The 24590-nt window shown below is 38.6% G+C and overlaps 1 protein-coding gene across 11 annotated transcripts; it reads right to left on the bottom strand.

Moving 5' to 3' along the window:
* Window positions 1-2559: 2559 nt before the first annotated feature.
* Window positions 2560-24552, bottom strand: exoc7 (exocyst complex component 7). 11 transcript variants are annotated; one of them, XM_079851182.1, is made up of 22 exons: window positions 24355-24552; window positions 24054-24119; window positions 23343-23527; window positions 22308-22413; window positions 22004-22226; window positions 21707-21871; window positions 21505-21516; window positions 17223-17312; window positions 15752-15814; window positions 14589-14734; window positions 11376-11528; window positions 11193-11291; window positions 9954-10016; window positions 9780-9846; window positions 8492-8530; window positions 7549-7614; window positions 5671-5791; window positions 4687-4782; window positions 4543-4606; window positions 3817-3858; window positions 2963-3096; window positions 2560-2868 (listed from the first exon to the last, which is right to left on the bottom strand). In XM_079851182.1, the coding sequence occupies exons 1-22, from the start codon at window positions 24412-24414 to the stop codon at window positions 2766-2768; spliced, it is 2163 nt and encodes a 720-aa protein (XP_079707308.1). In that variant the 5' UTR covers window positions 24415-24552; the 3' UTR covers window positions 2560-2765. The 11 variants fall into 11 exon arrangements, with proteins under 11 accessions (XP_079707308.1, XP_079707312.1, XP_079707313.1 ...); XM_079851186.1 differs by lacking the exon at window positions 8492-8530; XM_079851187.1 differs by lacking the exon at window positions 15752-15814.
* Window positions 24553-24590: the final 38 nt, after the last annotated feature.

The following is a 24590-nucleotide window of genomic DNA, read 5'->3' as shown; positions in this document are numbered from 1 at the left end:
AAGAAAGATTAGTACAACGCTTGAATAATAAAGGAGTCGACACAACTTTCTCCTACACTCCTCCTCCTAAAGTCGTCCTACACGGGGGACAAACCCACTATCTCTGGGTCAGATGCATGTCACTCATCTCATTGCACCACTGGGAAGTTGTGTTTTTGCCAACATGCAGAAGGTCCATAGTTCAAGTGAGAAGCAACTCAAAATGAAGATTTTTTATATAAATTCGCTGCATGTTGTATTTATTGAGTTCCTTCACATATAGACACCATGTCTGGAACAGAAGTAACTTTTCCACCACTTAAGGCCACGGCCCACGGTACCTCTTGCGGTCTGGGCATGTGCCACACAGGATTCAAACCCACAACCAGAATGGTTCAGGGCTCGTGGTTTAGCAGCATGCGCCACTCAGAGGACACTGAATTACAAAGCTGCAGAGGAGAGGCTTCAGTGTAAGAATGAGCATACAAATGTATGTTAACCAGATTAGCATGCTAAGCTAGCTTAATGCTAATGTCGCTAATGGTTAGCCTGATAGCTGATGAGCCACATTAGAAAGAATGGCATCTGATTAGCATGCTAAGCTAACTAGCATAAGGCAACAAATACAGGGAAAGTTGAATTTGGAGACGAATATCTCGGGAATGGTAGCGAATATCAAAAATCTGTCCCTTCACTTCTGTACGGCTTGGTCCAAGGATCATCTGATCAAATTTTGGGAAATATTGAGCAACATTTTGTAGGAGGAATAGCGAAAAAAATGTTTTTCATTTGCTCCAATATGACGGACAGTCACATTGTTGGAAAATAACAAATGAGATATCGTCGGAATAGGCATAAACAAAGGAACATAACGACATAAAGTCAATCAAATTTCAAACAATGTTTTCAAAAGTTATAGGTGTTTTTGCAAAAAAACGTATATCTTTGGAACACTAGGTGGCGCTCTGTCCACACTTCTCATGTACCTTCAGGACATGCTGTTGATGAACCCTACCAAAGTTTGTGAAGATGTGTCAAATAGTTTAAAAGATATTACAATTTATAACAAAATTCAAATTGCGGACACGTGGTACATCCAATCCTGGCAAAATCGGTTTCCACGGATTCGGCATGACACAAGGAATCCATAGATACCACATTTATGACAAATTGTTCAAAAGTTAGTGGCCAAAATAGCCATTTTTCATATCTCAGGACCTGTAGGTGGCGCTGTTTCCAACTTTGGCATGGACCCTCAGATCATGGCTCCGATTAAGCGTACCAATTTCCGTTTCGACCGATCAAAGTTTGGCCGAGCTACAGCCTTCTGAACTAATTTTGGGTCGACCTCGTTAACTTTTTGACACCATAACTTTTGAACAAAGATGAATAAAAAAAATCTGTTCAGTAATTTCTGTGCGGCTCAGTCCAAAGATCATCTGAGCCAATTTTCGTAAGAATTGGACAAAATTTAAAGGACTAGCGAAAAAACTGAATACTATACTTTTCAAATTGGCCACTACTGTACTGGGCGGATTCTTAATGTAAGATATTGATTATGATCACCATGATGAGAGGAATCATGTGTACTAAGTTTAATTTTTCTAGATCAAAGGGTTCAAAAGTTATAACCTTTTCAATGTTGAACTGGTGGTGGCGCTATAGAGTTGGTCCTAGAGACTACAAAATTGTTAATAAATATATAATAATGAAATTAATAAATTCCTCTTTATATAATATATATATACAGTGCAATGCATAAGTTAATACACCCATGCTAAAGTTGACTAAAAAGAGGAATAAAAAATCATATTTTGGAAATTGAACTTAATGCCTTAATTTAAAAAATTAGGAAAAATCCAACCTTTTAGGACACCAATTTTCTTTGTGAATGAATAATGTATCGTAAATAAATAAATGTTCTTCCTTAAAATACAGGGTGCATAAGTGTGTACACCCCTATGTTAAATTCCCATAGAGGCAGGCAGATTTTTATTTTTAAGTATGGTTTTATTTCAGTTAGCCTAAAAGCTAGTTTGATTTGCATTGAGAGATGATCTTATGGAAAGTACCCCATGCCAATCTCTAGGTATGGTGAAGGCTATGTGATGATGTGGGGCTATTTTAATTCCAAAGGCCAAGGGAACTTTATCAGGATGCATAGTATCCTAAAAATTAATAAAAAAAAAAATACTTAAAAATAAAAATCTGCCTGCCTCTATGGGAATTTAACATAGGGGTGTACACACTTATGCACCATGTATTTTAAGGAAGAACATTTATTTATTTACGATACATTATTCATTCACAAAGAAAATTGGTGTCCTAAAAGGTTGGATTTTTCCTAATTTTTTAAATTAAGGCATTAAGTTCAATTTCCAAAATATGATTTTTTATTCCTCTTTTCAGTCAACTTTAGCATGGGTGTATTAACTTATGCATTGCACTGTATATATTTATAAAAAATATAATAATAATAAAAAAAAAATAAAAAAAACATTTTTAAACAAATTCATATTTCATACATGCAGCACTTGAAAACAACGCAAGATAATGAACTGAAGAAACCTGAAGCAGAGGTTTCAGGAGTGAATTCTATTTATTTATTGCAGTTAAATCCCCCAAAAACATTTACATAAATACATTTATACAAAAAAAAAAAAACAAGCACAAACGAACAGTGACGTTGCAGTTGAGTAGTGTGTGATGAAGCAGAGGGGAAAGTGCATGTTCGTCTCCAGTGGAAACCAGAGACTCCGTTGCTATGGTGAAGGAGTGGGCGTGGCCTAGGCCGAAGTGTCAAAGAGCTTGTCAATCATTTCTTCCACCTGCTCCGGCGCGTATCGGTGATATTTCTCTGGATTTTTGGTGAATGAAATGTTTGCACATCTGTAAAAACAAAGATTAGCATATGAACAAACACGTGCCGAATACATCTGTATATGACACATGAGATATGAGCTGATGCATCACACACACACACCGCTGAAGGAAGGCTTTATAAGCGTCTGAAACCACTCTCTTCTGAGCCTGTCTGATGGCGTCACGCTGTTCTTTATCAGGAACCGCCCAGCCCTTCTGGATCTTACACAGCTCCTCCAGACCCTCGTTAAAACCCTGCAAACACACACAACACAAGACAGACCCTTCATCCCTGGAAACACTGACATATCAAACAATCATAGTTTTATTTACTTCAGGCAAAATATAAAAGACTGCATGTGTGTTTTTGATGAGTATCATATTTGATGCATCAGGCTTTTATGGCTCATATAGTCTGAATATGGATGAAAAAACACGTCAGTTTTAATCAGAGACTCAAACAGAGCAAAAATATGCAATTTGGTGGAGATGTTGATATTAATATTAGTAAGTAACTTAGTAAGATGATATTTAAATGCTTGATTTTATGATCAAAGCTCTGTAGTTTTAAAACATGATTCAATGCAATACAATGATGACTGAGAGATGAACTAATAAACCTTCCTCAAAAGCCTGATGATCATATTTAATTGATACTTATGATTTTACTATAAAATGATATTTGGATAATCCAGTAAAGCTGTTACAGTCCAGTAAGTGTTCATCTTGAAATATTACTCATAATATCAATGCTTATTCTCATGTTTACTTTATTAATATCAGTGCAGATTTGGCAAAAAGTCACATGAAGCAGTGACTTTTAACAGTCTAAACTATTAATCAGAGACAGAAGGACTGTGAGTAGATTGTGTGCGACAGGTTTATCAGCAAAGGTTTAATCATTCAGAGGCCTTAGAAATGAATGCATCAGATATGATACAGTAGGACTAAAGAAGATGCATGAATCTCTCTCACCTTGAACTTGTCCTTGATGATCTGTCGCTCCTTGTCTTTCAGCTGCTCATGCAAAAACATCAGTGAAGGTTAAACTGAGATCATTCAATGACAAACCAAATAAAAACACTTTTAACAGAAGCTCAAAACATAAACTGTGCAGAAGTTCCAAACTGCATATAATAAAGCATTACAGAGGCCATATTATGCCATTTTATTTAGTCTTGATTGTGTTTTTGGCTCTACTAGAACAGGTTTTCCTGCTTGAATGTTGATTATTCTCCTCATATTCTCCATTGTTGCGGCTCCTCTCTTTCCAGTCTGTCAGTAACGCTCTGTTTACTTCCTGTCTCTATGAAGCCCCTCCTTCTGAAAAGCACACTGTGCTCTGATTGGTCGGCTGGAGCAGTGTGTTGTGATAGGTCGAGTGCTTCGAGTGTGTTTGGGAAATGTCCCGCCCCTTACCATAACCGCCAGTTTAACACACTACTAAGTAACTCAACCAGGCCCCGCCCCTTTATTCTGCGTATTAATTATTATAATGAGGAATATTGTGACGTGTTCCCGGAAGAAACTCAAGACTACAATGGAGGCATTTCAGGAGTTCAGAAACACTGACACTGATATAGAGAAGAACTCCCGAAACCTTTCTCATGCTCAAACACCAACATTACACACTCAAGAAAGATGAACACGGAAAAAAGCAGAATAGGTGTGTGTGTGTGTGTGTGTGTGAGATCTTCTCACTTTGGTTCCAGGCTGGAACGCTGGGATGTTTCGCTCGGTCAGATGCTCTGTGACCTTCAGCCAGCTGTAGGAGAGTGAAGGTCAGAAGGTCATTCATTGAAATGTGACCGGACATTTTCTGGCTTGTGGACTGAGATGTTTTACCTGCGCTGATAGTTCTGGATCTCCTGCTCGATCAGTTCTCTGTATGAACTCTCCACCTTCTTATGCGTCACAGCGACCAGCTGAATCAACTCAGACCTGCGCAGCGCAGAACACCATTCACTTAACATTCTACTTCAGTAATGTGACTTATCGTAGGAACAACTAAATATTAAAGGGGTGGTATAATGCCCTTTTCACAAGATGTAAAATAAGTCTCTGATGTCCCCAGAGTGTGTGTGTGAAGTTTCAGCTCAAAATACCCCACACATATTTTTATATTGGATGTTAAAATTGTCCGTTTTTGAAGGTGAGCAAAAACGCAGCGTTTTTGTGTCTGTCCCTTTAAATGCAAATGAGCTGCTGCTCCCGGAACAGGGGGCGGAGCTTCAAGAGCTTGTGTGTGTGCGTGTGTGTTAGCAGCTTCGATTACCTCACACACATGCACAGAAAATTTCAAAAACTTTTAGCCTTTTATGTTCAAATGAGTCAGACAAAGATGGAGAGACTCAAGAAGAAGTGACAATATTTCTGAATGGTTAGTTGATGAATTTATGAAGCTGATGTGTAGTTATCTTCTAGTCATTGATTAGCATATTCTGTCTTGATAATCTATAAATCATGTTCCGGGGGCGGGGTTTATGTAAATTCTAGGGTTAGTGATGTCACTAACTCGGGAGGAAGCTCGTGTAGTCTCTACCAGCCGTTTGTTGTAGGCCTTAAAAAGCGATTTCTGTAAAAGCAAATATCTCCCTTTGCTTTGAACTTTGAGCGTTGTAACTTTGCAGATGTTGTTTATGCTCAAACAGCAACATTACACACTAACTAAAGTTAGAGAAGTCAAATCATAATCAACCACCCCTTTAAATGAGGAAGAAAACGTCCTTTTAACTGTCGCCTGATTGGCTAGTAGTGAGTGTGTTCCAGTGTCTGATTGGTCAGTGAACTGAACCTGTTCAACGGTCCTGAATCAGTCTGTATACTCACTTCTCCAGGGATTTCAGGATGTAGTTGTAGTTGTTGTGAAGGAAGACGGCTCGCAGCGCCGGATCTTCATACACTTTAGCTTTGTTTGACAGATTCAGCTGCAGGTTACCGAGGACTTTATCTACAGAGAAACACAAAAACACACAGTTATCTAATATCATTTATTCCAAACACAAACAGTGTTATTTTACTATCTTTTATATACTATTATAGGATTTATTAATATTTAAAATTAAATTTATATTGAATTAACATTTATTTAATATAAGTTCAATTTCAATTGTACTCAATTTAAAGTAATTTAATATTTTGATCTAGCTTTAATATATTTTTACTTCAGTTTTAGTAAGTCCAAGGGAACATTTCGATTTTTCATTTAATGTTGTCTAAGTTATAGGTTATCATCTAATATTTATTTTATATTTATTTAAATTAATGAAAACTCTATAATTTAGAATCAAATTTCACATGATCGTTTGATATAAAAGAGTTTGATGATTATGAAAACATCCTGTAAATTTCAGGACTCCTCTTCAAAAAAAAAAAGAGAGAGAGAAAAGAAAGAAGAAAGAAGAGCACTGAATGAAAACAGGCTGAGAATTCTGAACGTCTGAAACTCGGAGAGATCAGACTGTGGAAACTGTTCAAGAAAAACTAAAAGATCAACAAAAAACCCTTTACTGGTATTACATTCTAGGATGACCTGAGGGAAAAGCTTATCTGAAAATACATGATATGACCTTTTAAAACATCAGTTATTTGTGTGAGGGAATGTATGTGTGTGTGTGTGTGTGTGTGTGTGTGTGTGTGTGTGTGTGAGAGAGAGTGAGAGAGTGTGTGGTGTGTTTGAGTATGTGAGTGTGGTGTGTGTGCGCATGTGTGAGTGAGTGTGTGTGAGAGAGCGTGTGGCTTGTTTGAGTATGTGAGTGTGGTGTGTGTGTGCGTGATAGTGTGGTGTGTGTACTTATGTGTGTGACCTAAATTGAGGTCCCCAAGAGGAAACAAGCTTATAAATCATACAGAATGAGTTTGTTTGAAAATGTAAAAAAAAGTTTGTGAGCGTGCGTGCATGCGTGCGTTTGAGTGTGAGTGAGTGTGTGTGTGTGTGTGTGTGTGTGTGTGTGAGTGAGTGAGTGAGTGAGTGAGTGTGAGTGTGTGCATTTGAGTGTGAGTGTGTGTGTGTGTGTGTGTGTTTGTGCGTGCATGCGTGCGTTTGAGTGTGACTGAGTGTGTGTGTGTGTGTGTGTGTGTGTGTGTGTGTGTGTGTGTGTGTGTGTGTGTGAGTGAGTGAGTGAGTGAGTGAGTGAGTGTGTGTGTGTGTGTGTGTGTGTGTGTGTGTGAGTGTGAGTGTGTGCATTTGAGTGTGAGTGAGTGTGTGTGTGTGTTTGTGTGTGAGAGAGTGTGTGAGTGTGTCTGTGTGTGTTTGAGTGTGAGTGTGTGCGTTTGAGTGTGAGTGAGTGTGTGTGTGTGTGTGAGAGAGTGAGTGAGTGTGTGTGTGTGTGTGTGTGTGTGTGTGAGAGTGAGTGAGTGTGTGTGTGTGTGTGTTTGAGTGTGAGTGTGTGCATTTGAGTGTGAGTGAGTGTGTGTGTGTGTGTGTGTTTGTGTGTGTGTGTTTGTGTGTGAGAGAGTGTGTGAGTGTGTCTGTGTGTGTTTGAGTGTGAGTGAGTGTGTGTGTGTGTGTGTGTGTGTGTGAGAGAGTGTGTGTGAGTGTGTGTGTGTGTGTGTGTGTGAGAGTGAGAGTGAGAGTGTGTGTGTGTGTGTGAGAGTGAGAGTGAGTGTGTGTGTGTGTGTGTGTGTGAGAGTGAGAGTGAGAGTGAGAGTGTGTGTGTGTGTGTGAGAGTGAGAGTGAGTGAGTGTGTGTGTGTGTGTGTGTCTTACAGATATACGTGCTCAGTAGTCTCCGGCTGAACTCTGAACTGTAGCTGCTGGCGGATGAGCTGCTCTCTGGAAACAACAAGAGACACATTTCAACAGCCGTTCATTTGTTCAACATTCAGAAAATCATCACTTCCTTCTGTCGACCTCTGAATCTTAATAACTCATAAACTAGATGCTCAGATTGAAGTTAATCCTACCTTACATATAAAACATACATTACATTTAACTCTCTGAGAAGAGAAACTGGTCTCAGATCAGCTGAACTGGATTCGCCCCAGATTAAATCACAGCTCATGTACAATGCTATAATTAATAACTTCGAGAGGTTACTGTTTCATATCCTGCCGGCTGCAGGGGATAATATGAAGATCCTCAGAGCAAATACCATCAGATGAAACTTTCCATAAACCAAAGTTCCCGGAAACCGACATAAACACTGTAAATAACGCCTGTAACTCTTTCAGAAACATCTGCACGTCTAACAAAGCAAGTACAGTAAGCGATTCAGAAAGACAGTTATGGGTTTGAAGTCAACATGAAATCAAATCAGCCTCGTTTACATTCATAATAAATGTTTCTGGTCATATTGTGAATGATTCTGACGTTTCTGGTGTTTAATCAAAATCTCTGTTAATTTAATTAATGCCACATGGTGAGGGCAAAATAACATTAACCAATAATATTTACCCCCTCTATGCAATCCCAATAGACAAAATCAAGTCCCGCCGTACATTATTTACAGTTTCACATGAAATACTACTTTTTTTTACCCATCATACTTCCATGATCTGAGTGAAACATGTTTATAAGCACTGCTTTAGAATATCACGCAGTGGCGGATCATTCACCACATGTATTGAGAAAGTAAAAGCGAGTGAGTTCAGGTTTCATGTTGACTGTAAGTCAGAGGAGTCGAGCTCTACTCATCTGCACGGGCTCTTACCTCGGGGGTCTAAAGGAATATTGTAAGTGTCCCCGAGAACTACAGGGCAGAAGCAAAGCAGAACAGAGAGAGAGAGAGAGAGAGAGAACAAGAGAAAGAGGCAAAGGGCAAGAAGTTAAAATAGTTCTGTTAGTGAAGAGCTTAACCACTGACGGCCAGCCAGGGTGAGAGAGAGATCATGTGACAGAAGCAGAGGTGAGTGGGCGGAGCTTAGAAACCAGTGGGAGGAGCTACAGCCAGTGTGAGAGAGCGAGATCATGTGACAGAAGCAGAGTTGAGTGGGAGGGGCTTAGAAACCAGTGGGAGGAGCTACAGACAGGGTGAGAAAGAGATCATGTGACAGAAGCAAAGGTGAGTGTGCGGAGCTGAGAAACCAATGGGAGGAGCTACAGACAGGGTGAGAGAGCAAGATCATGTGACAGAAGCAGAGGTGAGTGGGCGGAGCTGAGAAACCAGTGGGAGGAGCAACAGCCAGTGTGAGAGAGCGAGATCATGTGACAGAAGCAGAGGTGAGTGGGCGGAGCTGAAAATCCAGTGGGAGGAGCTACAGACAGTGTGAGAGAGCGAGATCATGTGACAGAAACAGAGGTGAGTGGGCGGAGCTGAGAAACCAGTGGGAGGAGCAACAGCCAGTGTGAGAGAGCGAGATCATGTGACAGAAGCAGAGGTGAGTGGGCGGAGCTACAGACAGGGTGAGAGAGCGAGATCATGTGACAGAAGCAGAGGTGAGTGGGCGGAGCTGAAAATCCAGTGGGAGGAGCTACAGAGTGGCATGCATTGCTGTGAACATGAGCGGTCATATCAGGACATATATTTAATTTCTGACCATTTTCACTGACCATTTGTTAATAAGGCAAGACTGTTTAGCAGATTCGACTCTAATAAATAGTAGCTGATAGCTAAAATATATAATAATATTATAAATATAATAATATTGCAATTTAGAGGCTAAATCATTATTAGTGCAGGGCGGAGAAAGATGGTTCAGGGAAAAACATGGGCAGAGAAGCTGAAAATGTTTGAATTTGCTTTCCAAATATGGTCTCAGAATGAATGAGTTCAGGAAAACCAAAGGAAAAGGAAATGCAGAGCACAGGTAAGATGACAAACAAGGAGACAGGAGGACTGTGTGTTATGAACATTAATGTGATAAAAACAGACATGTCAGCTGTCCAATATAGAGCTCACATCTTCAGCTCATTGAAGAACGGCAGATTTATAATCCAGGAATATCTACTGGATCTAATATGTCTGTTTTTGTATGTGTACGTCAGTGTTTCTGCTTTACCCTGAGAGGCCAACATCGCTCCTGCGGTTTCCTGGAAATCCAGCAGTTGCTGCAGGAACAGGATGGCCTGAGGAGAAACAAGGAGAGAGAAAGAGCATCTTCGTCTGCTTTTATAACACCACCGCTGTGTTAGCAGTGTTTTACTGTACAGAACGGAGGATGAGGAGATCTTACATTGCTCGTGAGCTCATGTACGGTCCCGTCTTTCGGCATGTTGTACTCCTTATCTGGATCGTTCTGTTGGAGAAGAGAACATCACATGATCAGAACATAATAATCACTTTTAATCACAAATTATAATCAATTAAAAATAATTATAATTAATAGTGTAATATATATACATTATAATTAAAATTAAACAATAAATATTTTCTAATTATTAATACAATGTAGAATTATTAATTACGTTTAACAAAAAATGTAATATTTTAATAACTAATAGAATTTCTAATTAATTATTAATCACTTCTATTATGATAGAAGTCTTAAAATAAAATAAATGTATAAACGTATATATATATTTAAATAATTGATTTTTTAAAATTACCTTCATATTTTTAAATAATTAATAATATTCATAACTATTAATTACATCTAATAATAACTATATATATATATATATATATATTAGGGCTGTCAAACGATTAATCGCGATTAATCGCATCCAAAATAAAAGTTTGTTTTTACATAACATATGTGTGTGTATGGAGTATAATTATTTTCTATATATAAATACACACACATGCATATATATTTAAGAAAAATGTGTTATTTATATATAAAATATTTATATATAATATACATTTTTATAATATAAATATATATACACAGTATATACATGCAAATATTTCTTAAATATATACATGCGTGTGTGTATTTATATATAGAAAATAATTATACACCGTATACACACATATATTATGTAAACAAAAACTTTTATTTTGGATGCGATTAATCGCGATTAATCGTTTGACAGCCCTAATATATATATATATATATATATATATATATATATATATATATATATATATATATATATATATATATATATTTATATATAATTTAAAAAATAATGTAATAATTTTATATTAAATAAAATGATAAATATTTTAAATAAATTTTAATAAAACATATAATTATTTATTACATTTTATAATACTAATAATAAAGCTTTAAAATGAAATAATGAATGAAATAATATTCATTATAATACAATGACATAAATGAATACATCAAAACAGGAGGTGGTCACGTGACCCGAAGCAAGACTGGCCACTCCAGGCCAGGGTTTATTCTCTTATTTTCTCCAAGTAAACATAATATTATCCGTTGATTATTGCCACAATAAACTAAAACATTCTGTCCGGACACTGGCCAGCCTTTCAGTGACTGAGCTCTGATCATTACGCTTACCTTAATGCTGTCAGCAAACTCCTCGAGAGCTTTAGCGCCGATGGTCTCCATGGAGGTGATGAGAGCCGGGAGCTTGTTCTTGGTGCTGGCAGCCGTTCCCTGCACCACAACACAGGATATGACATCATCAGCCAACAAAACAACATTTCTTTTCATACGCATGTCTCTCTTTCTCCCTCTTACCTGTAGTGTGGCGTCAAAGTCGGGTTTGGTCTGCTTGAGGTGCCGCAGGATGGGGAAGATGGTCAACACGGCGGAGTAATCGTGTCTCATAATGGCTCTGCGTGCCGCTGACACGATGTTATCACCTTCCAACATCAAATTATCCAGCGCCTCCTGCAACGGCATCAAGTTAAAGGGTTAGTTCACCCAAAAATGAAAACTCTGTCAGTGATTACTCTCCCTCATGTTGTTCCAACCCCGCAAGACTTTCGTTCATCTTCAGAACACAAATTAAGATATTTTTGATGAAATCTGAGAGCTGAGAGCATAGGCTTCTGGGTAATTTCATTCTGCCGGCCCAGAAAGTTACATTTAGTCATTTAGCAGACGCTTTTGTCCAAAGTGACTTACAAATTAGGACTAAATTAAGCGAGTTATCATGAAGAGGCAAAAAACAACGCAAGAAGTGCTCAAAATAAGAAGTTCAGGCATTGGTCAGAGTAGAATAAGCCCGATAAGCGAGGATTTAAAGGAAAAGGAAATAATTTTTTGTTTGTTTGTTTTTATGAGGTTAAGTGCTCACGGAAGAGATGTCTTTTGAATGTTGTCAGGGATTCTGCGCTCCGGATGAGGGTGAGGAGATCATTCCTCCAGCATGGCACTGTGAATGAGAATGTTCTGGAAAGTGATTTTGTGGCTCTCTGTGATGGAACCACGAGACGTCGTATGTTGACCGATCGTAGGCTTCTGGTAGGGATGTAGACTCGTAGGAGTGAGTGAAAGTAGGAGGGAGCTGAGCCTGTGATAGATCTGTAAGCAAGCGTCAATGCCTTGAACTTGATGCGAGCGGCGAGAGGCAGCCAGTGCAGAGAGATGAACAGAGGAGTGACGTGGGCCCTTTTGGGCTCGTTGAAGACGAGAGTTAGTAAAGACAATATTTAAAATAGTCCAAGTGACTACAGTGGCTCAACCTTAAGTTTATCAAGCGACGAGAATACTTTTTGTGTGCAAAAAAAAACAAAAATAACGACTTTATTCAACTCTTCATTTTCTTCCGTGTGGGCCTGAGTGAGTTCACGAGAGTGACACGATCCATGCGCGAGAACTGAGAAGATGAGCCTTAAGAAAACTTAAAGCTACACTGTGAGATATTTTCCCCCATCTAGCGGTGAAATTGTATATGACTACCCAGTGAATATTAGTTTCTGTTCCTTTCAATTCCGAGGGCGTTTTAACTCCTACGGTGGCTAGGCCTGTCGCGATAGTCAATAAATCAATTAATCGCGCGATAAAAAAAAATTAGCTCGATAATTTTTCCGGCCGCGATAATTCCATTTGCATGCTTGTTTGTTTTCCTCGTCTCTCTCTCGCTCTACCAAATAGACTGGATGACCACTCTCGGTTCCTTAGCGAACCCTCTTGTCAGTTGCATGGTCTTTGTGTGGGGAGGCGGCGCTTGTCAGTCACATGGTCTTTGTATTGGAAAGCGCCGGCGGGATTGCTTGTGGCGACTGCCGGGAGAGAGAGAAGACACTAGTTGTGAGTTGGAGGAAGAAAAAAAAAGAAAAAGATGGAATTGGTTTCAAAGCCAAACGCAATAAAGCGCGTCTCCGTCTTCCCGACAGTAAGTTACACAATCACTCGGGCGTTTGTTTAGTCGACAAAGTAACAGGAGGACAGTGCAAAATGGTGTGATATGGCCTGTTGAGTTTTTTTTTTTAATTTGTTTACAAAGGTCCTAACCGGCAGTTTTGCCTGTTATGGAATGTATCACTATTTATGTCTGAGCCTAATGTTTAATATTTTTTGAAGTGCAATTTTGTTTACATCCATTTTATTTATTGTTTTTGGTATTTATTCAAGTGAATTTTTTTGTTAACAGACACCGAGAGTCCATTGCTTTTATAGTTTTTGGTTGTTTTGTTAATTTTTTGTGGATATTTAAAATGTTTTCCGTTTTCAATGTTTAATATTCTTAAGAAATAAAAGTTTATAGGTCGTTAAAAAGGTGTAGGCCTACCTGCATTATTATGCCATTATCATTATATTAGATGAAAATGGTCTCGAACGACAATATTATCGTTTATCGCAATAATTTCTTGGACAATTTATCGTCCAGCAAAATTTGTTATCGTGACAGGCCTACGGTGGCCGTATTATTCCAAGATTAACATGGCTTCCGGTTCGACTTCGTCCATGAGTGTTCCTTCAAGTGATGAGGTTAGAACTATTCATCACCTGTGACCTGTCACAGCACAGATTTATGTTACAAGGTAAACAATACTTTTTCACCATTGACGCGAGGAAAAGTAACGCAAGTTATACTAGAGGTCGTTCTGGCGTTATGCACAACCATGCTATGGTGAGACAAGCAACTATAAAACTTTGAATTTACACAAATGAATTACAACAGGCTGAATTACCTGTCGAGAAGAAAGCAGGTAACCTCGGCGTCCGTTTTAAAATCTTTGCTCCTCATGAGCTCTTTCCATCTGGGAAAAGTTACTCCAGTATTGACTTTGGTCTTGCTGATTTGCCTGTCGCGTTGACGTTTTAATTCTCTCTTTCGCTTCCTTGGCGACTCTGCTACATGTCCTCGAAGATAGGCGTGATCCTCCATCAGCAATCTTTCAAACCTGCCGGCAGTCGCGAGTAATCTCCCCCTCGCATTCGTCACGGTGTCACTGAGTGTAAAACGCGAAAGGCGAAGCTTGAATTTCCAGGTATGTCCCTCTTTGGCAAATGTATTTTCAAGATGGAGGCACAACATGGCTGCCGCCATTCGAGCGACTCGCTCGTATGTATTATAAATGGCAGATTTTACGCTTACGAGAATACTTTATTAGTTGGTGGAAGTAATTACACATGAATGAGCACATGTACTTTTGATAGAACAAAGTGTTTTTTGCTAAGAATCAACTTAAAAAGTTACACAGTGTAGCTTTAAGGCTGAGCCACTGTAGTCACTTGGACTATTTTAAACATTGTCTTTACTAACTTTCTGGGCCGGCAAGTTTCAATTACAGAGAAGCCTATGGAGGAGTGAGACAGCTCTGAGATTTCATCAAAAATATCTTAATTTGTGTTCCGAAGATGAACGAAGGTCTTACGAGGTTGGCACAACATGAGGGAGAGTAATTACTGACAGAGTTTTCATTTTTTGGGTGAACTAACCCTTTAAACACACACATGCAGGAACCACACAAACACACAGCAGTGGTGATCTGAGCGGACCTGTATGAGCGAGTCGAAGGTCTTTTTCTGGTGATGTTCCGGAATGATCTCGGTCAGTAAAGCGTACTCGCTCTGAGCCAGCTTCACAAACGCGCTGATGCAGTGGATGTACGAATCAATCTCAATGTCCAACACGTCATCCTTCCCTGAGACAAACACACACACACACACACAATTACAAATACACTCATTTTGAAATGATGATATAATGAAAATAATAACTAGGAAATATTAAATACTGGCTCAACCAATGGCATGAGCTCAAACAGTAGATCAGGTCATGGGTTCGATTCCCAGGGAAATGCATTAACTGATCAAATGTATTTGTTAAAAGCAATGCAAGTCACTGTGAATAAAAGCGTCTGCCAGATGCATAGACATAAATGTAATAAAGTTTAGGGCGGCACTATTGATTAGTTTGAACAATAGCAGACTTTATATCTGATAACCGATACGAGCAATTATATTTGTACTTCTGTTTGGTGCAACTAGAGCTTTAATTAAAATGTATCAATATGAGACCAAAAACCTGCAAATAAAGAGTAAATTTCCATAATTTCAATAGGTAGATTTCAATGCTTTCACTGAATATGGTTTCTGAAATCATGTTGTGATACTGCAGGAAACCATATTTACAACATGTGCTAAACGATGATTAAAAAATAAATCCCGCTAATGTTTCCTCATATCTAATCACTCAATTACAAGTCTCTTTGATGCATATCAATTATGCATATCATTACTGATCATATATATTGAAACATTGCATATCAGTGAGATTCGATTCGAATCATTGAAACCTAATTGAAAATGTAACCATAAGTCTTGAATTGTTAAGGGCCGATATCAGTGTTAAATGACTCTGCTTTAACAAATATTTAAAGGTTCAGAGCTTTAAAACCCGAAGCTCTTACAACAGAATCTTTGATATACTGTTGAACATGACCGAAAATAATCTAGACTCGGCCCTCGGTTTGCAGAAACACTAACACCCACCTGGATAAACGTTAAAATACACATTATTTTGAACATAGTTTTAGTGTTCACATGAGACTACTGTAATAAAATCACATCATTTCAGTCATTTTTTCTGCTGCGTGTTTTGAACACAAAACTATTTTTAATCAGAGTAAGTGGTATTGAATCTTTGAGGTCAGACTCACCTGTGGCCGCCCCATGCTTGTCGTCAGACAGGAGCTTAACCCCACGCAGCTCATGTTCGAAACCTGATTGGTTAGGATATAGTCACATGACGGGGTCACTCACCCCAGGCCATAAAGGGAGCGTTGAACAAGCTCAACCCGTCCCACAAAGCAAAGGCCACTTGTTTTAGGATGTTAGTGGGGTTTCTAAGTGCACCGATGGACCCAGCAAAGCACAGAGACTTATGGGAAACAGTGATGGCGCACCAGTTCGAGAGAAAACCTTGAGCACACTCTTCCTGACGCCACTCGGAAAATAAACTTCCTACTTGGAAAAGTGCAACAGAACATTTGAAGTTGGACTTACAGATTGGAAAAATTCAGATTTCGAAGAGATGCAGTGCTATTTTAGTATTTTTAATATACTATTATAGTATTTATTAATCAATAAACTAATACATTAATAATTAAATAATTCATAATTAAACTTAATTTTAGAATTTGCTTAGTTAAACATTAGATTTTAATTTTAGCTTAAGTTTTAGTCATTTTATTTAATTTAAAAAATATATATATGTATGTAGCTTTCATTTATATATTTCTGTTTTAGTTTTAGTAATTTCAGTACTTGAAAATAAATTATTTTTCAGTAAGCTGCCAACACAACATTTCTAATTTGTTTAATTTTCTTTTATTTATTTAAATTTTGTCTAATATTTATATTTTATTCTATTTGTGATTTATTTCAATTAACATAAACTATTTGTAATAGTTTTAGCTAACAACAGCAACACTAATGATATCAGACATGGCGGCAGTTCATGATCAACTTTTTTTAAAGAAAAAAAGTGCATCAATAATGCAAGTTCATGCAGCATATTTTACATGTTCTGCAAAATATTGTGGTAATGTATGTGGCAAAATATTTAGTAACTGCTGCCATGTTTTCAACTCACTTATGTTTATGTAAATTAGAATGTTTTTAAGTTTAACAATGACACCTTTATTTAAATCCACATTGTTTTTGTGCCACATAAACATTTTTCTGATTGTAAATATAAATTACAAAGTCTGATATCAATATTAAAAGAATCCGGACAAACAGTGGCGTACAGGAAATTGTCTCTCTCTCTCTGTGTGTGTGTGTGTCTCTCTCCCTCTCTCTCTCTCTGTGTGTCTCTCTATCTCTCTCTCTCTCTGTGTGTGTTTCTCTCTTCTCTCTCTCTCTGTCTCTCTCTCTGTCTCTCTCTCTGTCTCTCTCTCTGTCTCTCTCTCTGTCTCTCTCTCTGTCTCTCTCTCTGTCTCTCTCTCTGTCTCTCTCTCTGTCTCTCTCTCTCTCTTCATCCTAAGGCCGATTTACCGCTGTGACCCATAAGTTTCTGTTTTCTCCGACTGTTGTTTTCCGAAACGCAGGAACAACAGTTCAAAAACACAGCAAGAGTGAGAGAAACCATGGAGACGGAAGGGAAACCAGAAAGACAGCGTGCTTTACCTTCCAGAGGAGTGAGGTTAGAGCCCTTTTTTCCATCCAGGCCATGCTGAGAGTACTGTTTGAGCAGATTCTGAGCCTTACGGATCGTGCCTGCTCCCATCAACACCGAAACAGAGAGAAAGAGACAGAGAAGGGGGGATAGCAGCAGTGTTTCAGGAGGAGAACAGAGGAAGACACCGTGAGGAAGAGGAAGAGGAAGGGCTCCTGAAACCCTGTTCACCGACACCAGAGAACAACTGAGAGGAATCCAGACCCCTCCGAGACTGAAGCACACCACAGATATCACACACACACACACACACACACACACACACGGTCCAATGTTAACCTCTGACAGGCGGCAAATGAGAGTTGCAGAAATAAATGTTTGTTGGTAACTGAACTGCAACATTATTACACAGTCAAACTGCTAGAAGGAAATATCTGAAAACTCACTGTCTGCCCATTTTCCACAAGTTGGTATGATTCTTTAGTTGGTAAAGTTTGTAACATACTTTGGATAAAATACTCAATGGTTGTGTAAAACAACACGCTTCTTACCTCCTCAAAAACAGCTCTGTTCACAGCGACCCGTTTCGGTGCATGTCTCTTTAAATGCTAATGAGCAACTGCTCACCCCTCCCCCTTGTGTAGCCCCGCCCCTTTTATACCTATTAACAATTAGACTGTTATTATTTTGATGAAGTGTAATATTGTAATATTTATTGTAACAAAAAAAGATTGATTACGTTTGAAAGATTGATTATTGATTATGACAAAAATAACTATGTAACGAAATACTCATTAAAGCACAAAAATAAAAATATAAGACAAAAATCCTGATGTAATGAAAAAGACTTGATACCGATAATGATACTGATAATGATACCACAAATTACTTATATTAATATAAGGGGAAAAAATATTATGACATAATGAAAAAGAAATATTTTTTATAAAAATAATGCAAAAGTTTAACGGTGTGTTAAAATATTTAATACTTATTTATAGCTGGTAGACTTTCTCAATTCACTCGTCATTAGCAGGAGTGGCAAAAAGTTAAATTTGGACCTTGCACACACACCCACCCACACACACACACACGCTAAAGTACGTTTGCAGTGCACACAAACATCACATCACATATTATCACAAATGTCTACAGCAGAACAGAAAGAACACGTCAAACACACTGAGGAGGAAATACAACCGGTTAATCAATCACAGCGATTAAACTACAGCATTGTGTCATGAACAGTGATGTTAATACAGTCATTAATATTAGCGCTGCTCAAAAGCATCAGCCTCTGCCAAACATCACAACAACCTAAAACCTATTAACATCATAAACTTACACATGTGAGAGTCAGAGTGAGGCTAAAACAAGGCATGAGTCTTAAAGGGGTCATATCATCATTTTATATCATATTAGTTTTCATTAGGATGTTAACGTTACCTATCATTTTCTAATTTTTCAGGAGAATTTTCACTCCTCTTCTAACCTTTGGAATTAAACAGGCTGTTATTAAAGACTTGTGTATAGAAATGAGCTCTATTATGACAGGCTAAACACTAAATATGAGTGTTGATATGAATCAGTCATGAAGATTTCCAGAGCCGGACAGTAACGGAGTACATTTACTTGAGTACAGTACTTAAGTACAATTTTGAGGGATCTGTACTTTACTCGAGTATCATTTTTGGGGAGTACTCATGACTTTACTCAAGTACATTTGAGAGGCAAATATTGTACTCTTTACTCCACTACATTTCTATCCATAACTGTGAGTACCCGTTACTTCTTCTAAAAAAAAAAAAAAAAAAAAAGAAACATCTCGGAAACCCTCTCAAATGTGATTGGATTGTGCAGGCGCCACTGATTGGGACAGCCTATCAGCAATCACCTTCAGCTTTCCGCCAAAGTCAACTCCATGGTCAGATTTAGATAAGAGACGAAACCATGGACGAAACAATGGATGAAGCAGGTCCATCCCGGGAGCGATATTTTTTTTCCCAGGATGGTATGGGAAGACTCATGAATATTCATTAGGGAAGTCATCCCTGATTGGTCTTAACCCCAGTGACGGGTAGGTTTAGGGGTGGGGTTATGGAGGTCATAAGAACCCCAGTGACAGGTAGGTTTAGGGGTGGGGTTAGGGGTAGGTCATCAGACCAATCAGGGATGACTTCCCTAATGAATATTCATGAGTCTTCCCCTACCATCCTGGGAAAAAAAATATTGCATCCCGGGAATGTGCCAAGCCGTGGCCCACCTCGCCAGACTATTTCAATTTTCTGAACAAGTTAATGATAGTTTTCGCTTCAAGTGTTTGCTGTGTTTACCAATGTAAGCTCTGTGGCAGTAGTAATGCTATATTTAGAAAATGTACTCTTGATACTCAAGTACTTTTAAAAACAAGTACTTTAGTACTTTTACTTAAGTAGACATCTGACTTGTACTTGAGTAAAATTTCGCAAGGGGTATCTGTACTTTTACTCAAGTAATGTAGCTGTGTACTCTGTCCGCCTCTGAAGATTTCTGAAAGAGCCGTTGTTGCAGATTAGTTTGCATCAACTATTTAGTGTTAGAATATGTAAATCATACAAATAATACAAAGAACTAAATATTAAGGAAAATGTGATTAACCCCTTTAATAAGCAGTTAATGTGCAGTAGATGTTTGTGTTAAGTGTCAAGCATGACAAGGACATTCTGTTAGTGAGGGTCGAGTGGTCACAGCGCCACCGTGTGGCGGACACGTGCGCATGCAGAGTGTGTTAGTGGAAAACACAGAACAAACTTTCTCACTGTTGAGAAGCTTCATATGCAATACAGTGCTGTTAGCCAACACAATGTGCCCTCCACACAGAGAAAATACAGTAACACCACCCTGAACAACACAGTTTCAACAGACAGGAAGGAAAACGCCTGCTCTGCTGCTAAAAACACCAGCGCAATGTACTAGTTAACCTGATTGATAACAATACGATGAAAATTAATCAGCCTGGCTGATATATCAATCTATCGCTACTGTGTGTGTGTGTGTGTGTGTGTGTGTGAAGACCTTTTCACAATGGGCCTCATTTAAAGGTGCGGTAACCAATTTCTGAGAAACGCAGTTGAAAGAGGATCGGACTGAGCATCAAGACACACTTGTAGCCAATAAGCTGTAAGGGGCGTGTCCACTTATTAGAGGAGGTTCCTGTTTCTCATGGGGGCGGGGCTATCAAGATAGGGGTGTGTCCTTTTGTGTAGAGGCGTGTTTGTTTTGGCGAACTACAGCGTTTCTCAGAAATTGCTTACTGCACCTTTAAGAAACATGAATAGAATGATTTCTGTCTAAATGGTTTATAAAACCATTCTTAAATATATTTCCACTTGATTTGCATGACAATTTATGCAAGAATTGTATCATAAACAATTTACATACTGAACTGAAAGCAGCAAAGACAAAAATGGCTGCATAAAGATTTTAGAAAGATGTTCTGCTTGTATTTAATGAATGAGGCCCATTGAGTGCAAATATTCGCCATAACGAGCTATTACACTGCATTTGACTCCATCAAACCAGATTAGAAAAAAATTTAAATAAAAAGTCACCCTACTCGCACCACTGTCCAAAAGTTTGGGGTCAGTAAGAATTATTTTTAACTAAATCAATACTTTTATTCGACAAGGATGCATTAAATGCATCAATAATAACCATAAAGACTGAAAATATTACGAAAGATTTCTATTTCAGATAAATTATGTTCTTTTGAACTTTCTATTCAAAGAATCCTGAAAAATGTACGAGTTTCCACAAAAATATGAAGCAGCAACATTGTTTTCAACATTGATAATAATCATAAATGTTTCTTGAGCATCAAAACTATATATTCACATAGAAAACAGATATTTTTAATTGTAATAATATTTTAACATTTTTACTGCATTTTTGATCAAATAAATGTAGCCCTGGTGAGCAGAAAATGCTCTATTTAATAATTTAAATTAAAAAAATATTAAAAATCAATTATGTACAGTATTTTTAAAACATTTTAAAAATCTTACTGACCCCAAACTTTTGAAAGGAAGTATAATTTTTTTTTTTGGTTCACCATTTTCTTCATCAAACTAAACGTGTGTCACAATTTTGGAAGTATTTGGCCAGCAAATTTTACAAGTGAAAAACGGTTGCGTTGCATGTGAACAGGCCTTTCGTTTCGTGTGTGTGTGTGTGTGTGTGTGTATATAATGTAAAGCTCTGACTGCAAACAGAAGCAAGCGATGGACACGTCACACAATACAGCTGCAACTTTACCTGGGATGTAGACTGACATCATCAGACATGAGTGAGAAATGAGCAGAGGAGAGGAGAGGTTAGTAAGAACACACACTGGGAATAGGAAAAGAGGAGAACTCTCGACAGGAAGTGATGTCATGAAAGACAGATACACCTGATTGATGCACCAGGAACCCAAAGAGACCCGATCTGATGAAGTCAAGGGTTAAAGGTCACTGACCTGGTCTTTTCGGAGCCTTCTTGGTGGGCGTCTCCTTGCGTTTGGTCTGTACGGCGGGCGAGTGGATGGCAGAGCTGGCGCTGTTCTTACGGAAATGCTCCTTCAAACCCTTAATGGACCGATCCAGCTGACTGGATCGGACCTGGAAATACACGTTCATGAAGTCTGCGGATAAACAAACACACACAACATGAGATTACAGATATTGGTGGATTTTTTTTTAAACCGAGGAAAAAACCCAGATGGGATAGGGAAAGCTCCCGGGCCTGAGATGAGAGCGCTGGCGTGTGTGTTCACCTTGGTTGCGCCCGTACTCCACCAGCCAGGCAGAGATGCAGATGATGTCCTGCAGAACGGCTTCGGGGAGATGCTCCAGCGTGACGTCCTCCTGCACCTCCATGTCCTCGTCTCCTCCGATGGCGTCCAGGATGAGGACGGGCGGCACTGGTTTACTGTAGCGCGTCAACAGGCTGCGAAACTCCGCCTCCAGAAGCTCCTTTCCCTTCTCGAAACGAGCTTTCTGCAACACCACACCGCTTCGGTGAACGCTTTATTCAAACTGAAGGAGAGCGAGAGGATTGGGAGAGGATGAGGGACGTACCACTGTGTTGAGCTCAGGACTGTCGGGATTGTTGTCCTGGAAATACTCCACGGCTTTCTGGATCTTTGCAATGCAGGCCAGATACTCGTCCAGACGACCAGCGGGGCTGCAAGAGCAGCGATGACCAAAATGAGTACATATTTAATATATATATATATATAAACCAAAACGGTACGGGCGTCACGGTTCGGTGCATAAATTTACACAGAGAATACACGGTATAAAAATAAATAAAACTCGCGTGATTAAAGTCGCAAAGTGTTTACTTATAATTGTGTGCGTGTGTGTGTGTGTGTGTGAGGCGCGGGCGCGATCGAACAGTGGAAACATAAAAACATACTCCGTCATTTTGTTTATACAGGACATCACTCAAACTGCAAAGTGTTTAAGTTACTGTTAATTAAAATTTTAAGGAAAACAAATATATTAATCTGAAATGTTAATTTTTTTTTTTTTTTTAAAGCAAATTAATTTTCAATTCATTCAGGTACAATTACCAAACATATCTCAAGGTCTTTTTATTAATTTAATTAATAAACTAATTATATAAAACTATTGTCAGTGCACTACAAATAAACTGGTTCTATGCCTTTACTTTATTAATAAAACTTATTTAAAAAATACAAGGCTTAAGTAATTTATTTTCCTTTGGTGGTCCAGCCTGAGACACGCACAAGCCTTCTGCATTTTTGTTTTGCTTTTCCCTCCATAGTACCGAACCGTGATGTATGAACCGAACCATGACTTCTGTGTACCGTTCCACCCCTAATATATATATATATACAGTAGCCAACATTTGAAGTGGATCAAAAAAGTTCATCAAAGTTGTCCTAAGACAAGAACGGGTATTGTTCAAAATTCATGTAGAACTTTGATAAAAGATTTTGATCCACTTCAAATGTTGACTACTGTGTATATATATATATATGTGCAATTAAGTTGTATTATATAATACAGTATATATATTCTTGATCCATAAATCAATATGTAAAAGTCGAACCAATGTATTTTCTAGCACCACTCAGTCACACTCACCCTTCCCGGATGATCTTGTCGGTGTCTTTGGCCACATGATAGTAGCTGATGACGTGATCCATGCAGGAGAGAGTTTTGTCCACGTTCTCCTGCAGTCGCTGCAGATTCTCCGTCTGCTTGTGAACCGGGATTATGGAGTTCTCCAGCTGCATCAGACGGCTCTCGAACGACGACAGGATGGACACCTCGAACAATCACAACACACTTCAGTCATTAAAATTTACTACGATGTGTACAGCAAGTATCCTTAATTCAGTTTGATCATCTTATATCTTAAAAAACAGGATGGCATGACACACACACACACACACACACACACACACACACACACACACACACACACACACACACACCCACACACACACACACACACACACTCACTCTCTCTCTCTCTCTCTCTCACACACTATCTTTGTGGGGACTCTCCATAGACGTAATGGTTTTTATATTGTACAAACGGTATATTCTCTCCCTTACAAAACCTAAACCCCTAAACCTACCCATCACACACACCTTTCTACATTCTACTATTTCAAAAAAACTCATTCTGTATGATTTATAAGCTTGTTTACCTCAATTTAGGCCCACAGTGACACGAGTCCCCATGAGTGTGTGTGCATTCAGGTTTAAGACCCCACCGGGATAGACAAACATGTACACAACACAAACACACACACACTTTCACCAATATATAAACTGATCATCTCTCACCATTCCTTTAGTGAGCTGATCACTCTTCTCCAGGCTTTCACGAATAAAAGACAGAGTTTCTTGTTCCTGAGATTATAAGTAAAACATACATGTCAAGATCTAGGCATAGGTACTGTAAAATAGTTCTCTCAGGTGAATACACACACCATCAAAATGGCATCATTCTAAAATGCTTTGTGACGTTATTTTTATGACAATCGTGCATGTTTTCATTCTAGTTTATCGCAAATGACATTAATAACGTCCGCTCCCTGATCACGGGATTCTCATGTTATTCTTCATTCTTCCTGTTTTAACGGACCTGTTTGAGTTTGTCCTCGATCACTCGCTTCCGAGCGGACGCGTCTTCGGTCGGGATCATCCTGACAGCCAGAAATGTGTTGGAAATGACAGCTGAATCCGTCAAGATCAAGGGAAAATGCAGAATAATATTGTAACATTAACGTGAAGAAGACAGCGGAAACAAGAAACACAAACGGAAGTGAATCACAACATATACAAAATAAAAGTCCCCAAACCGTTATACAATTCCAAGAA

Source organism: Squalius cephalus (assembly GCF_949319135.1).
Source record: "Squalius cephalus genome assembly, chromosome: 19".
NCBI classification, from domain to species: Eukaryota; Metazoa; Chordata; class Actinopteri; order Cypriniformes; family Leuciscidae; genus Squalius; species Squalius cephalus.
Note: the sequence above shows the minus strand (reverse complement) of the source record. Positions and strands in the feature narration are given on the sequence as shown.

Coding starts and splice junctions, on each gene's coding strand:
- exoc7 (XM_079851182.1), bottom strand. CDS start 24,414: ATGATCCCGACCGAAGACGCGTCCGCTCGGAAGCGAGTGATCGAGGAC. Junction 23,528..24,053: donor ATCAGCTCACTAAAGGAATG/GTGAGAGATGAT, acceptor TGATTGTTCGAG/GTGTCCATCCTGTCGTCGTT. Junction 14,735..15,751: donor CAAGCATGGGGCGGCCACAG/GTGAGTCTGACC, acceptor TGTTTGTCTCAG/GGAAGGATGACGTGTTGGAC.